Source organism: Mirounga angustirostris, unplaced genomic scaffold, assembly GCF_029215605.1.
Source record: "Mirounga angustirostris isolate CCGP_5_RB_7025 unplaced genomic scaffold, mMirAng1.0.hap1 SCAF_3, whole genome shotgun sequence".
In the NCBI taxonomy this organism is placed as follows: Eukaryota; Metazoa; Chordata; class Mammalia; order Carnivora; family Phocidae; genus Mirounga; species Mirounga angustirostris.
Window position 1 is genome coordinate 58,625,602 of NW_026991711.1, and position 16,415 is coordinate 58,642,016.

The following is a 16,415-nucleotide window of genomic DNA, read 5'->3' on the forward strand; positions in this document are numbered from 1 at the left end:
AAAGACTTGAGGAAGATAATTTACAGATAGATTAAAAACTGTGGAGGATATAATAAACTCCTTCTGAGAGAAGAAAAGAACAACATTCAAAGAGCTAATAGCTGAAAATTTAAAAAGTATCTACGGTAAAGAATATATCTCAAACACTATCAGAAAAAAATTGATTAACAACACAGTTCTCATCAGAAATAAAGAAGACAAAAACAGAGGCATATTAGCTTAAAATGACAAAGGAAAATAAATGTAAAACTAGAATTCCGTACCAAGCCAGACCAGTCATTTGACAGGGGGATGTTCAAACAATTACATAGTAAATGAGGACATGCATACATACTTTCCAGCAGTAGTACTTATAAGTATATCTAGAGCATTGTTTTCCAAGCTACAGATTTAGTGGGATATAAAATCATTAAAGTGGTTGTAACTAGCATTTTTTAAATTAAATAGTAGAGAAGATACCCAAGGGGCACCTGGCTGGCTCAGTCAGTAGATCGTGCTACTCTTGATTTTAGGGTTAAGTTTGAGCCCGATTCTGGGTGTAGAAATTACTTAAAAATAAAATCATGGGGTGCCTGTGTGGCTCAGTTGGTTAAGCATCTGCCTTCAGCTTAGGTCATGATCCCAGCGTCCTGGGATCGAGCCCCGAGTCCCGCTCCCTGCTCAATGGACAGCCTGCTTCTCCCTCTCCCTCTGCTGCTTCCCCTGCTTCTGCTTGCTCTCTCTCTCTGTCAAATAAATAAAATCTTAAAAAAAAAAAAAGTCTTTAGGGGCACCTGGGTGTCTCAGTCAGTTAAGCATCTGACTCTTTGTTTCGGCCTCAGGTCTTGATCTTGGGGTTGCGGGATCGAGCCCCACTTTGGGCTCCATGCTTGGCACTGGGTTTGCTTGAGATTCCCTCTCCCGCTCATGCTCTCTCTCTCTCTCTCAAATAAATAAATCTTTAAAAAATAAATAAGTAAAAACAATAAAATCTTTAAAAAAAGGAACTACCCAAGTGTATCATACATAAGGCTAAAATTTCATGCCACTGTTTCAGTTTATACACCTATGTAGAGAAATATATTTGTATGCCTATATAGGATCATGAAGAAAATGTATTTCTTACTGTGGGTCATAAATATCTGAGAGACCCTACTCTAGAGATGCTTACATATATGCATAAGAATAAGCTGTTCATTGCAGTATTGTTTGTAATATTTGAAAACTAGAAGCAACTTAACTATATACCAAGCAACTTCATTAAGCAACTTAATTGCTTATCTAAATGCTATCAAAAAGTTAAAAGGAATTAACTAAATTTGTATATAGCACAGATGAGTCTCAAAAACATTATTTCAAATGAAAAAGACAAATTGTAGTGAATTTTTAAAAACAATACAATATATTGTTTATAGGTGCATACACATGTAAAAGTGTAAAAGATGCAGCACCAAACCTCTTGAAAGTTTAATCTGTAATGTTTTATTTTTAGAAATGATATCTACAGCATATGTATAGTGTTTCTCTCCACATCCTCACCAACACTTGTTATTTCTTTGGGGTACTAGACATTCTGATAGGTGTGAGGTGATATCTCATTGTGGTTTTGATTTGCATTTACCTGATGATGAGTGATGTTGAGCATCTTTTTCATGTGTTTGTTGGCCATCTGGCTATCTTTGGGAAAATGTCTGTTCATGTCTTCTGCCCATTTCTTAATTGGATTATTTGTTTTTCAGGTGTTGAGTTGTATAAGTTTTTTATATATTTTGGATAGTAACCCTTTATTGGATATGTCATTTGCAAATATCTTTCTTCTCGCATTTAGTAGGCTGTCTTTTAGTTTTGTTGATGGTTTCCTTTGCTGTACAGAAGCTTTTTATTTTGATGTAGTCCCAGAAGTTTATTTTTGCTTTTATTTCCCTTGCCTCTGGAGACATATCTAGAAAAATGTTGCTTCAGCCAATGTCAGACAAATTGCTGCCTGTGCTCTCTTTTAGGAGTTTTTTTGGTTTCGGGTCTCACATTTAGGTCCTTAATCCATTTTAAGTTTATTTTTTATGTATGGTGTGAGAAAGTGGTCCAGTTTCATTCTTTTGCATGTAGCTGTCATGTTTTCCCAGCACCATTGCATAGTCTTGCCTCTTTTTTTCAAAGGTTAGTTGACCATATAATCATGGGTTTGTTTCTGGGCTTTCTATCCTGTTCTATGTGTCTGTTTGTAGTATAACTTGAAATCTGGAATTGTGATCTTTTTCAAGATTGTTTTGGCTATTTGGGGTTTTTTTGTGGTTCCACACAAATTTTAGGATTATTTCTTCTAGCCCTGTGAAGAATGCTGTTGGTATTTTAATATGGATTGCATTAAATCTGTAGATTGCTTTAGGTAATATAGACATTTTAACAATATTTGTTCTTCCAAGCCATGAGCATGGAATATCTTTCCATTTGTTTGTGTCTTCTTCAATTTCTTTCATCGATAGTTTTCAGGGTACAGGTCTTTCATCTTGGTTTAGTTTGTTCCTAGGTATTTTACTATTTTGGTACAATTGTAAATGAGATTACTTTCTCAGTTTCTCTTTCTATTGCTTCATGTAGAAAAATGCAACGGATTTCTCTACGTTGATTTTGTATCCTGTAACCTTACTAAATTCATTTATCAGTTCTAGTAGTTTTTTGGTGGAGTCTTTAGGATTTTCTGTATATAGTATCATGTCATCTGCAAATAGTGACAGTTTTACTTCTTTCTTACCAATTTGGATGCCTCTTATTTCTTTTTCTTATCTGATTGCTGTGGGTAGGACTTCCAGTATCATGTTGAATAAAAGTGGTGAGAATGGACATTCTTGTCTTATCCCTGATCTCAGAGGAAAAGCTCTCAGTTTTTCACCACTGAGTATGATGTTAGCTGTGGGTTTGTCATTTATGGCCTTTATTATGTTGAAGTATGACCCCTCTAACCCCACTGTGTTGAGAGGTTTGTTTGTTTGTTTTATCACGAATGATGTTGAATTTTGTCAAATGCCTTTTGTGAATATATTGAAATGATCCAATGATTTTTATCCTTCCTTTTGTTAATATGGAGTATCATGTTGATTTATTTGCATATATTGAGCCATCTTTGCTTCCAGGAATAAATCCCACTTGACCATGGTGAATGATCTTCAATGTATTGTTGAATTTGGTTTGCTAATCTTTTGTTGAGAATTTTTGTATCTATGTTCATTAGGGATATTGCTCTGTAGTTTTCTTTTTTTCTAATGTCCTTATCTGGTTTTGATATCTGGGTAATGCTGGCCTCATAGAATGTATTTGATGTTTTCCTTCCTCTTCTGTTTTTAGGAATAGTTTGAGAATAAGTATTAACCCTTCTTTAAATGGAGTTTTTTAATGCCCATTCGGTTTTGTTACTAGTAATCACCTTTTCTATTTCTTCTTGATATACTTTTGGAAAATTATGTTTCTTTGAATTTATCCATTTCTTCTACGTTGTCTAATTTCTTGGCATGTAATTTTTCATATCTTTTGTATTTCTGTGGTGTCAGTTGTTACTTAACCCCTTTCATTTCTGATTTTATTTATTTGGATCCTCTCTCTTTTTTTCTTGATGAATCTGACTAAAGGTTTATCAGTTTTGTTTTTCTTTCTTTCTTTTTTTTTTTTCCTTTCCAAAGATCCGGCTCTTGGTTTCATTGATCTTTTCTATTTTTTTTCTTGTCTCTGTTACATTTATTTCTGCTCTGATCATTATTATTTCCTTTCCTCTACTAATTTTGGGTCTTGTTTTCTCTTTTTACTTCCTTTAGGAATAAGTTTAGATTGTTTAAGATTTTTCTTGTTTTTTGAGGTCACTATACATTTCCTTCTTAGATCTGCTTTTGCTGTATCCCAAAGATTTTAGACCATTAGGTTTCATTTGTTTAGAGGTATTTTTTAATTTTCTCTTTGATTTCTTCATTGACCCATTGGTTGTTTATAACATGTTGTGTAGCCTCCACATGCTTAGGGTTTTTCCACTTTTTTTCTTGTAAGTGATTTCTAATTTCATTCCATTTTGGTTAGAAAAGATGCTTGATATGATTTCAGTCTTCTTAAGTTTATTGAGACTTGTTTATTGAGATATATGATCTATCATGTAGAATGTTCCATGTGCACTTCAAAAGAATGTGTATTCTGTTTTGGCTGGAATGTTTATATATATTTATTTATGTCAAGTCCATCCAGTCTAATGTATTGTTCAAAGAAACTTTCGTTATTGATTTTCTGCCTGGATAATCTATCCATTCATGTAAGTAGGATGTTAAAATCCCTACTATTAGTGTATTACTGTTTCTCCCCTTGTGTCTGTTAAAATCTGCTTTATACATTTAGGTGCTCTAGTATTGGGTGCTTAGATATTTACAGTGCTATATCCTGTTGTCGGATTCATCCCTTTATCGTTATATAGTGCATTTCTTTGTCTCTTAATACAGCCTTTGTTTTGAAGTCTATTTTGTCTGATATAAGTATTGCTGCTGCAGGCTTTTTTTTCACTTCCATTTGCATGGAATATCTTTTTCCATCTCTTCATTTTCAGTCTGTATGTCTTTAGGTCTGTAGTAAGTCTCTTATAGGCAGCATATAGATGAGTCTTGTTTTGTTTTTGTTTTTTTAGAGAAGGAGGGGAGGGGTAGAGGGAGAGGGAGAGAATCTTAAGCAGGCTCCACGCCCAGCACAGAGCCTGACTTGGGGCTCAGTCTCACAACCCTGAGATCATGACCTGAGCCAAAATCAAGAGTCAGATGCTTAACTGACTGAGCCACCCGTCGCCCTATGTCTTTTGATTGAAGCATTTAGTCCATTTACATTTAACATAATTATTAATAGGTATGTACTTATTGCCATTTTGTTAATTGTTTTCTGGATGTTTTTGTAGTTCTTCTCCATTCCTTTCTTCTCTTGTTCTCTTTACTTAAGGTTGATTACTTTCTTTAGTGTTAGGTTTGGCTTTCTTTATCTTTTGTGTCTCTATTACAGGTTTTTGGTTTGTGGTTACCACGAAATTTATATATAACATCCTTAGGGGCACCTGGGTGGCTCAGTTGGTTAAGCATCTGCCTTCAACTCAGGTCATGATCTTGGGGTCCTGGGAACGAGCCTGTGTCAGTCTCCCTGCTCAGCGGGGAGTCTGCCCCTCCCCCGACACATACACTTATGTGCTCACTCTCTCACTCTCTCAAATAAATAAAATCTTTATATATGACATCCTAAGTATTAGCAGTTAAGTGACCATTAAGCTGATGGTCACTGAAGTTTGAACACATTCTAAATGAGCTTCATTTTTACTTCCCCCTCCCTCATTTTATATCTCTTGTCATATTTTATATCTTTTAATTTTTGTGAGTCCCCTTTCATAATTTTCTTCTAGTTGTGTCCTTTCTTTTCAACTTAAGTCATTTTAACATTTCTTGTAAGGCCAGTTCGATAGTGATGAACCCTTTAACTTCTTTGTCTGGGAAAGTCTTTATCTCTCCTTCAGTTCTGAATAATAATCTTGCTAGATAGAGTATTCTTGGTTGTAGATTTTATTCTTTCAGCACTTTGACTATTTCATGCCACTCCCTTCTGGCCTGCAAAGTTTTTGCTGAAAACCAGCTGATGGCTTTATTAGGTTTCCCTTGTATGTTACTGATTGCTTCTCTCTTGTTGCTTTTAAAATTCTCTCTTTATCTTTAATCTTTGACATTTTAATTATTATATGTCATGGTGTGTATCTCTATGGGTTCATCTTGTTTGGAACTTTCTGTGCTTTCTGAAACTGGATGTCTGTTTCCTTCTCTAGGTTAGGGAAGTATTCAGCTGTTACTTCTTCAAATAAGTTTTCTACCCTTTCTCTCTATCTTCTACTTCCAGGACCTCTGTAATCCAAATGTTTGTTCACTTGATACTGTCCAAGAGATCCCTTAACCTATCCTCCTTTTTAAAAATTCTGTTATCTTCTCATTATTCAGCTAGGGTAGTTTGCATTACCCTATCCTCCAGATTGCTTATATGTTCTTCTGCATCCTCTAATCTGTTGATTCCCTCTAGAGTATTTTTCATTTCCGTTATATTCTTCAACTCTGATTATTTTTCATATTTCCTATCACTTTGTTGAAGTTTTCACTGAGTTCATCCAGTCTTCTCTGCAGTCTGGTGAACATCTTCATGATCATTACTTTGAACTATCAGGCATATTGCTTATCTCCATTTCATTTAGTTTATTTTCTGAGGTTTTGTGTAGTTCTTTGTTTGGAGCATATTCCTGTCTCCTTATTTTGCTTGACTTTCTGTCTTTGTTTCTATGAACTAGACAGAATGGCTGCTTCTCCTAAACTAGAAGGAATGATCTTGTGCATGGTTGTGTCTATGGAGACTGTGGGCTTGGTGACTTTGGCTGGCTGACTGGAGCTGTGGCTGGCTATTGTGGACTGGAGGCCCCAGGGGACTCTGTGCTGGGGCTGTCTTAGTGGGATGCCTGGAGCTGAAGTTGGTGCAGGATGGGCAATCTAAGGGCTCTCAGTGCAGATGGCACATTGGCCAGACAGCTAAAGCTGAAGTGGGTATGGGCTGGGGTGGTCCCAGGGCTCTTTACAGAGAGGGCACCCTTGGAGTACAGCAGAAGGTTAAGTGGGTATGAGGCCAGGAGTCCCCATGGTTGTTTATTCAGCGGGGCTCTAGTAGCGTGGCCAGGGCTGAGGCAGGGCATGGGTCAGGACATTCTAGAATGCTATGCACCAGGGGTGTGCAGTCACCATCTGGAGCCAAAGTGGTATGGGCCTGGACTGTTCTAGGATACTTTGCACCTGTGTCACCTTGACGAGATGGCTGGAGCTATAGTGAGTGCTGACCAGAGGTGTGCAATGTGTGCTGCACTGGGGCTGCTTTGATGGGATGGCTAGGGCTGGTGTGGGTTAGGGCCCCAGAGTTCACTGCAGTGGTAGACCCACTAGGGTACCTGGACCCTTTCCCTGTCTGCAGTATCAAGAGGGAGGGGGATTATCAACCATGGTGTTCACCAGCTCCCCTGACTTGGAGAGAGTTTCAGCAGCTCCCCTGACATTTTGCATAGTTCTAGGGTTGAGTCCTTTATATCCTAGTAGCTCTTTTAAACTGAGGCTTTTTCTGTGCCCCAGGGTGTCCAAGGCTTGCTGAGGTTGCAGGCTGGCTAGGACATCCAGGCCCTACTCTCATCTGTGCTAGCAAGGTAGAGAGGAAACGTAAACCGTAGCGTTTGCCAGCTCTTCTAACCCAGAGAGAGTTCCAGCAGCTCCCCTGCCAAATGGCAGGGGTCTAGGGCTAGTTCCTTTATATTCTAGTTGTCATTTTAAGCCACAGCTTTTTTTTTTTTTTCTGTGCCCCAGGGCAGACAAATCTGCTCACCAGTCCCTCCTCATTGCAGTTCGAAGTGTCAGAGGTGGTGGGGGTTCCCTTTGTTACTGTGTCTCTGTCTCTCTCTCTGTGGTTTCTCTTTTTCTGTGCAGAAGCTGTTCAGTCAGCCCTCAGTTTTTCTTCAGGAGGCATTGCTCTATAATTAGGTAGATATAGTGTGTCCATGGAGGAGGTGAGTTCGGGGTCTTCTACGTTGCCATCTTGAACGAGAAAAATCTATGGTTGCGTGTCTTCTGTTTAGCAACATTATGAAAAACAGATTGTAGTAGCCAGATGGCCAGCATCAATCTCCCCAGTCTGTTTTCATGTTATTGGAGGGAGAGATACTTTAAGATGTCTGCAAAAGTACCTATGCCCTTTCAAGTGTGACATACATAAGTTTATCCATTATAGGAGAGAGGACCTAGGAGAATTTTCACAAATTAGCTTCTGCTGAATAGGAAATGAAAGGAATTCATTTAAAAAAATTAAAACTCATATATTTAAGTATTTCATGAGTAAATAGAGGTATAGGGCAGTTTATAATTGTTGACAAATTTTTGGTAGATTTTGTCTTTTAAAGAGACCTATTCTGTTAGGGAAGAAGTCCAACTGTCCATCAGCTAAGTGACTTCTAAATACAATTGCATCCTTTACGATATCATTTACATTTTTATCAAGACTCTCTTAAGTTGGTACTTTTTTATTCTAACTTCTCCATCCATTGCTTTCCTTTTAGAACAAAATGTGCATGTCTTCAGCTGACAGCGAGGAATGCCAAGACTTGCCCCTTGTCAAGTAATAAAATAACCACTGGATATAAATATAAAAGACTACAGAGACAAATACCTACTGGGTAAGATACCTTGAGGATTTGTTGCAGGGTGTTTGTATTTTTGAAGGTGGGTACTTTATTGTTGTGGTCTGTAGTCTTACAGATATCATTAAATATTAATTTTTATACCAGAATCTGTGTTAAGGAATAAAAAACCAAACTTATATATTGTTCTTGGAAATGGAAGTCAGAAAAAAAAGAAATGTAAGTCAGCACACATGTAGCATGCAGAGTGTACTTAAACACCTATCTGCTTTGAGTCTGCCTCTTACCCACTAGGGTTAGACTTTGGGCAGCTAGGAAATATAATTTCCCTATTAGGAAATATAATTTGCAAAGCTCATCTAAGAATTGGGAATTTTCAAACTTTCAAAATTGTTATTAAAAGATACATAGAAACAGAAAAGCTTTCTTCCTAGACATTCCTTTCCTAGACATTACTAGACACTTTTTAAAAGCTAACATATATTATGTGCCAGGCATAGCCTTAAGCACCTTGTAAATACTGACTCATTTAATCATGAAACAACCCTACAAGATAGGTACAATTATATATCCCCACATTAAAAAATGGAAAATTGATAACTCATCCAACATCACACAGTTAGTAAATGGCTGGAGCTATGATGAGAATCCAGGGAGTCTAGGAGCCTTCACACTTAGTCGGCCTCCTGTGGTAATTATTAGTGAGGTAGCAGTATAAACTGCTTTTGCTTTTAGTTTAGGATATCTGATTGGTTTTTTTTCTTGCATATTTTATTGACAGCATTTATGAATGCAGCCTGTTGTGCAAGTGTAATCGACGAATGTGTCAAAACCGAGTTGTCCAGCATGGACCTCAAGTGAGGCTACAGGTCTTCAAAACTGAGAAGAAGGGATGGGGAGTACGCTGCCTAGATGACATTGACAGAGGGACATTTGTTTGCATTTATTCAGGTAAAGCAAAGGTTCATTATTCAGATTACTATAGTAAGATCTGCATTCCTGAATCTCCATCTTACTAGATTTATAGTAAGGACAGGAGCAACAATATAGAGGAGGAGCATCAGAGGGGGGCAAGTGACTGGGAAGTTGAGCACTGAAGGGATGAGGAGACACCGGATATTCCAGAAAAGAAAGTCTCAATGGTAGAACTTGGGTTATTGTGTGAGGCATATTTTTTTCTTGTCTCCATGGCTACAGATGCTTTAGGATAAGTTAAGAAGACTTTTTGAATAAGAAAACTAAATGACTGACTTGCTAGGGTAAAGATTATCAATCAAAGACTATCTTGTTCAATAATTTGAACTCTTAGAATTTAACAAGTTAAGTCTGTAATAAATACCTGTACAGGATGATTCAGGCAGTGATCTTTAAGCAGCTCCCTCCATTTCAGGGACTCGAGAGAGTTGCTCATGCTCTAAGCAAAACTTCCCAACCAGCGTTTTATAGTTGTGCCATTACTGATTTTTTCTGGTCACAACCTGTAGGCCAGACACATCAGTCTTAGTAGTCTCAGCCATTTACCCCGGAGTATCAGGTAAAAATTCTCACTTCCTGTGTGCATCATGAAATGAGAAAGGTTGAGGAAGCATGGCGCTGGAGCCAGTCTAAAGGAATTGTGCTGGACCAAGTCTTGGCAGCAAGGCAGCAGAACCAGAGCAACTATCCTTATCTGAAATTCCAGGTTCACTTCAGTGAGAGCAAGAATTCATATAATTCATAACAGCCGCACTTAGATCCCTGTCACATAATACACAATTTGCCTACACATTCATCTCTCCTATTTCTCAAAATCACTCTTTGATGAAAGTCACCTGCCTTATATAAGGAGCCACATGGTGTCCAGGAAGTCTCATTGGCTTTGTCTGCATTACTAGAAAATGTACCTAAGGTATCTCTCTGATTCAGCTGCTAATTTTGACTTGGTCACTATAGTTTTGGGTCCCTTAAAAGAAAATACATAAACTTTAAGATTTAATATTACACTAGAACTTAATATGAGAACAATAGGCACATATTACCTCAGATTTAAATAGGTCACTTTATAAAAAAATGTGTTTTTTTTTTTAAAGATTTTATTTGAGAGAGAGCAGGAGTGGGGGTGGGGGGAGGGGAAGCAGCAGAGGGAGAGAGAGAAGCAGACTCCCCACTGAGCAGGGAGCCCAACATGGGGCTCGATCCCAGGACCCTGGGATCAGGACTTGAGCCGAAGGCAGATGCTTAACTGACTGAGCCACCCAGGCACCCCTAAAAAATATATAAGTTTTAACTGATAAAGCATTTTAACTAGACACAAAAGCTGCAGTCTTAAGAGTGGAGCTCACCACGGGGTGCCTAGGTGGCTCAGTCTGTTAAGCATCGGCCTTCTGCTCAGGTCATGATCCCAGGGTACTGGGATTGAGCCCCACATTAGACTCCCTTCTCAGCGGGGTGTCTTCTTCTCCCTCTCTCCCTCCCCCTGCTTGTGCTCACTTTCTCTGTCTCTCAAATAAATAATTTTTTTTTTTTAATTTGACAGAATACAAGTAGGGGGAGCGTCAGGCAGAGGGGGGAGGGAGAAGCAGGCTCCCCACCGAGTAGAGAGCCCAACACAGGGCCCAATCCCAGGACCCTGGGATCGTGACCTAAGCTGAAGGCAGACACTTAACCAACTGAGCCATCCAAGCGCCCCAATAAATAAAATCTTTAAAAAATAAAAAGAGTGGAGTTCACCTCTCTAATTTTCTAGAATCCATTCTGATTTTATTTTTATTATTGTAGCTAAATCTGTTCTCTTTCATTTTATACCAGAACAGACAAATGCTTTTTTTAGGTGGTCAGTGTTTTTTCTCATATACTGGAAGATATGAAATCTCTTACTGGTGTTTTGTTTATAGTTTCTTACAAGAGTTTCCTAGGATGAGTTATTGTGTTTATTTTCATTATAGAAATATGGTACATTTCATAGAGTTCTTTAGTAATGGAGCAGAATAGAGATGTTCTTCTGTTACTTAGCAATTATATTTTGTCTTATTAAACTCTTACTTTTTTTCTTTTAGGAAGATTACTAAGCAGATCTAACACTGAGAAACCTGATGCTATTGATGAAAATGGAAAAGAAGAGAATATTATGAAAAATATGTTTTCAAAAAAGAGGAAAATAGAAGTTGCAGATTGTGAGGTTGAAGTTATCCCATTAGAACTGGAAACACATAGAAGTGCTGAGACTGAGGAGTGTCTCCCTACGTTCAATAATAATTTAAAAGAGCCTGTTATGTAAGTAAGATATTAGGAACCCAATCAAGATTGATCTGTATTATTAAGAATGGTTCTCTTTGTTTCTTACTCACCCTCCCCCGAACTCTTATGTATCTCCTATATATCAGCTTGCTTCACGGTTGTAAGTTTAACTCTGAGAAATCTAGAATGCTTATATTTTAAAAGCTAGCCAACATACTTAATTTCCTGTGTTCCATTTCTGGAGTTTTACCTTTAAAAGACTTATGCCTTTAATCAGAGTCTTTATGGATGTCATAACTTTTGCTGTCCTTTTTATTTTCTAGCATCTTATTTACAAACCTTTTCACAGATTATTTTCTAAACATACTTCAAAAATGATTGACTTTAAAATATATTTCCTTCTTTAGTGGGGGATAAGCATAGGTGTATTAGATTAATTTCTAATGGATACTTACATAACAGTGATATCTATATTTCAAGGTCCAATAAAGAGAATTTTTAGTGATATATGGAATAACTTTTTTTTTCCTTTTCAGAGAAATGAAATGTAACAATATTTCAAGAATTCAGTATCATTCAGTCATTAGAAGTCCTAAAGTGAAGACAGCCATTATTCAACGCAATGGGAAAAGGATGGTAAAAACTGCAAAATGTAGATGGGGCCCTTCTGAGAATATTAACTGTGATCTTAACTTTCTGTCTTTTACTTAGCTCCAATTGTTTGTGTAACTTAATAATGTAGGGTTTCTTTCATTATTTTGGAATGGGCGTACTCTTGAAGTGTTAGGACCATGTTTTATTTACTTAGTGTCCTCCATGGTCATTGGCATGTTCCCAACTTAGATACATAAGGAGAGTGTTGGTCATGATCTGACAATGTGTTCCACTGAAACTGAGAGCTATCCAGTTCTGAGAATTTATAGAAAAGCTAAAGTGTTCCAGAGTTGATAGTGATACATAATAAGAAAAAAGATGGAGTAATTCAGGTTAAGGAGATAAGGTTGAGAGATGTAAGAGAAAGAATAGACACAGCCTAATGAAAGAATCATCCAGAAAACACCATTTTACATGATAGCCTCTGAAGGTATACTTTTCAGTCTGTACTGAGAAAAATAACTAGTCAGAGACTATAACTTGGAAGCAAAGAAAGATGCAGGAAAAAGAACAGAGGAAGACATAAAGATAGTTCACAGTAGGGCTTGTAGATGAGAAATAAAAACTCTGCCCTAGGTGATGTGCAAATATTTGCCCTCTGCCTAGTAATGTACATACAGTAAGTATCTCCTCAGGATCATATAATTATGAAAAGGTTAGGCCATCAGACCACATAGAACTGGGTTTGACCTCCAGCTCTGGGCTTTCCACCTGGGTGACATCTCCACGTCTACATTCCTTTATCTGTAAAATGAGGATAATATAGTATCTATCTCAGAGTTAAGAGGATTAAATGAGATAAGCTTCAGAAACTTTGTGTAGCACAATGCTTGACACCCAAGTGCTCAATAAATGTTAACCATTTAAGTAACTTGAATAATAATAATGATAATAATAATAATAATGGTCAACACTAGTTGAACAGTTAGTTGAGTGCCAAATGTGGTGTTAAGCTTATCACCTTTTTAAAAGTTATTAACATATAAAGTGATTGCCGTGTATACAACTCATAAAGACAGGCAACTCCTTTAACCTTCTCTTTGAAGTAAAAACTAGCTAAAGTGTGCTTTTATCTTTGCACATCTTATAGTTGAAGCCAAATTCATAATATGGTATCAAAATTGGAGGGATACAGATGTCTTTGAATTTTATTTTAAATTTTAATGCCTAAAGAATGTCTTGACAGTCTTGATAAATAAAGTCTTTAATATGTGGCTTACTAAAGTGCCTAGAAGTAGAACACAGCCAAAAGGGCTCCATCGCTCCAGAGATTCCTTATGGTATCAGCTTTGAGGCTTCCAAAACTAATGTGGTAGCTACAGCCAGATTGACACTTGACGAAAGAGGTCTAACTGCTACATTAAATTATTTTTCCTGACCTAGAAAATAAAGACATCTTACCTGTTCTCTTTTAAGGGATTTGCTTCCTCAGAGTCTGTCACCTCAGAAGATAATGATGGATTTAAACCAGCCCAAGTGCATCTGAACTCCAAAGCCAAGGAAATGAAAAGTAGGCTTTGTTTCACTCTGTGATAGCCTCCCTCTTCTGCCTTTTTGTCTGTCTCGTTCAATACCTGTGGCTTATTTTCTCAGACTTAGAACAAACAAGCTGCATTCATTATAAAAGTTATTACTTATGTAGATCAGAGGTTGACAAACTACAATTTGTGGACCAAATCTGGCCCACCATCTTTTTATGTATAGCCCATGAGCTAAGATAATTTTTACATTTTTAAATAACTTAAAAAAATGAGAAGATGAATAATATATTGTGACACTTAAAAATTATATGAAATTATATTTTGGTGTCCATAAACAAAATTTTATTGGAGCATAGCCACACTCATTAATTTACATATTATCTCTGATGACTTTCACATTATGTCAGCAGAGCTGAATAGTCACAACAGAGACTATATGGCCCACAAAGCCTAAAATACTATTTAGCCCCTTGCAGAAGTAGTTTGCCAACCCTTGGTCTATACACCAACAGTGACCCTGAGGCATTGCAGGAAGGAGTAGGGTAGACAACTCTGAGTCCACATGGTCCACAGTGTTATGTGTGGCTTTGGAAGCATTGTCCAAAGCAGCCATTTCCTAACTCTTTGTTAGGGGCTCCTTTAAAATTAAGATACATCATTCTGCAGTACTCCAGCCAACAGTGCTGTAGGGATGCTCAGCAAAAAGCAAAAATATTGCTATTCTGAGTGCTTGTCTTTCAGTGTTACCAGTCTACAGTAGTTCATGTTACAACTTGACAAACCTGGATTTTGGTACTTTTGCATTTCATAATATCCCTTACTGGGGAGATACTGCTGAGAGATGACCCTTTTTGAATAATTGAGCCATTGCCTCTTCTCCTTTAGAGTTTCTTTGCATCTGTATCCCCAACTCCTCACCTGGTCTTAAAGGATGGAGATTGAGGCTGGGGAGCGAGGCAGCTGCTTGACAGAAAAGGTCTATCAGAAAGGGCATTTATGTATTATAATTATTTCATCATCAAAGGGAAGGAAAAATCTCTTCTTCTACCCATCTTAGGTTATCCAGCTGGGGCCTTGTAAATTAGACTGACAGATTGACAAGAGAAAAACAAGCAGAAATTTATTACCATGTATCACCATTACCATGTATATCACGTATGTAACACATGGGAGTACTCAGAGATGAATAATATAAAGAAGTAGCTTAGAGGGGTGCTTGGCTGGCTCAGTCAGTGGGGCATGTGACTCTTGATCTTTGGGGTTGTGAGTTCGAGGCCAGTTGGGTTTGGAGATTACTCAAAAGTAAAATCTTAAAAAAAAGAAAAAAAAAAGAAGTAGCTTAGAACTCTGACTTATCTAGCATCTTTGCCAAAGAACAATAAATTTTTAGAGGAGTGACAAGACAAAGGAAAAGGACCTTGAGTCTCCAGGGGCAGCATATTGTGGGAAGGTAAAATATGGGAAACCAATAGTGGATAAAGGCTAGTTAGTAAAGTTTTTATGTAGATTCCTCTGGTTTGATTTCCGGGCTGATCAAGGTCTAAACCTGTTGCTGGTTGTAACTTTTGTCCTTCCTGGTAGGAGGAGGGAGGACACCTTTGTAAATTTATGTACTGCTTTTAAACAGATGGGGGAAAGCATTTACACTTCTGAATATCCTAAAAAATTATTTCCATTATTGGATAAGAAAAATGATTAAGGCAGTTCATCTTATTCTAAAGTATTATTGTTTGTAAAAGTATAAATATTGAATGGTCATCTAGCAAAACCTTCAAACACTAATGTGTGCAAAACCCATAGCAATACAGTTATTACTCTTGGGACTTGTTGAGGGCGACGCCAAGAGGGTCTTCTCAGGCCATTCATTGGTGTCCTAAAGGCCTAGAGTACTCCCTAAATACCTACTCTGTTACAAGTGTTTAGAATATACTTAAATGGGTCCTGGGATCGAGCCCCGCATCGGGCTTCCTGCTCCGCGGGAAGCCTGCTTCTCCCTCTCCCACTCCCTCTGCCTTGTGTTCCCTCTTTCGCTGTGTCTCTCTCTGTCAAATAAATAAATAAAATCTTTAAAAAAAAAAAAAAAAAGAATATACTTAAATGCAGATTCCAGAGTTGAAGAGAGGTAAGTTTATGAGGAGTAGAGATTAAATATAGTAGTGACAGGAGGCAATAGGTACATTCGTAAAAAGGGAGTAGAAAGAAGGCAGACCTGGAGCCAGATTTTTCTCAAACATTTGAGACTCTTCTGGGTTTCTTACCCCACTTCTCATTATATTACAGGTCAGGTGAATCTCTTACCCTCTCAGAGGCTCAGTTTTCATTTGTAAAATTGGAGTACTATCTACCTTCATACATTGTAAGGATTAGCAATAATTAAAGCAACTAGCATTTAATTACTATGTTAATCACAGGACTATTGATCAGCCAAGTATATTTGCTGACACTTCCTTCCAAAATATTTATTAGAGGATTCAAGCTCCTACCAAGTTAAAGACTCTGAAGACAATCTGCAGATTGAATCAGATGTGATAGATATAACTAAATGTAGAGAAGAAACTCCATCAGGGGGCAGATGTAACCAAGCAGCCACATTGGATAAACAGAGTATTACAAAGGAGTTCAAGGCTCAAATGCAAAAGCCCCAAGAGGAAAGATCTCCAGCATATCAAAACCATCAAGTCTTTTGTGAAAAAGAGTTCCCAAGTGAAACCAAGAATATTTCACCTGATTCTCTAAAGAAGTTTAATAAAGGGAACGTGTTTTTATTGGATGCCACAAAAGAAGGGAATGTGGGCCGCTTCCTTAATGTGAGTATATGGGCTGAGATTCACATTTCTAAACTATTTTTCTGTGCTGCTTTGAATGGTTTGAAATTT

General features: G+C 37.5%; 1 protein-coding gene across 7 annotated transcripts in view; it reads left to right on the forward strand.

Annotated features, from left to right (window-relative positions):
- SETDB2 (SET domain bifurcated histone lysine methyltransferase 2) overlaps nucleotides 1-16,415 on the forward strand; it is an 84,991-nt gene that overhangs the window by 33,080 nt on the left and 35,496 nt on the right. For 5 of the 7 annotated variants that reach the window (XM_064586124.1, XM_064586126.1, XM_064586127.1 and 2 more), the window contains 6 exons: nucleotides 8,108-8,224; nucleotides 8,970-9,139; nucleotides 11,224-11,440; nucleotides 11,941-12,040; nucleotides 13,475-13,568; nucleotides 16,006-16,346. In XM_064586124.1, coding sequence (XP_064442194.1) covers nucleotides 8,108-8,224; nucleotides 8,970-9,139; nucleotides 11,224-11,440; nucleotides 11,941-12,040; nucleotides 13,475-13,568; nucleotides 16,006-16,346 — 1,039 coding nt within the window. Of the gene's footprint in view, nucleotides 1-8,107; nucleotides 8,225-8,969; nucleotides 9,140-11,223; nucleotides 11,441-11,940; nucleotides 12,041-13,474; nucleotides 13,569-15,950; nucleotides 16,347-16,415 lie in introns of those variants that run through there. The other 2 variants (XM_064586128.1, XM_064586131.1) reach the window with 2 other exon arrangements.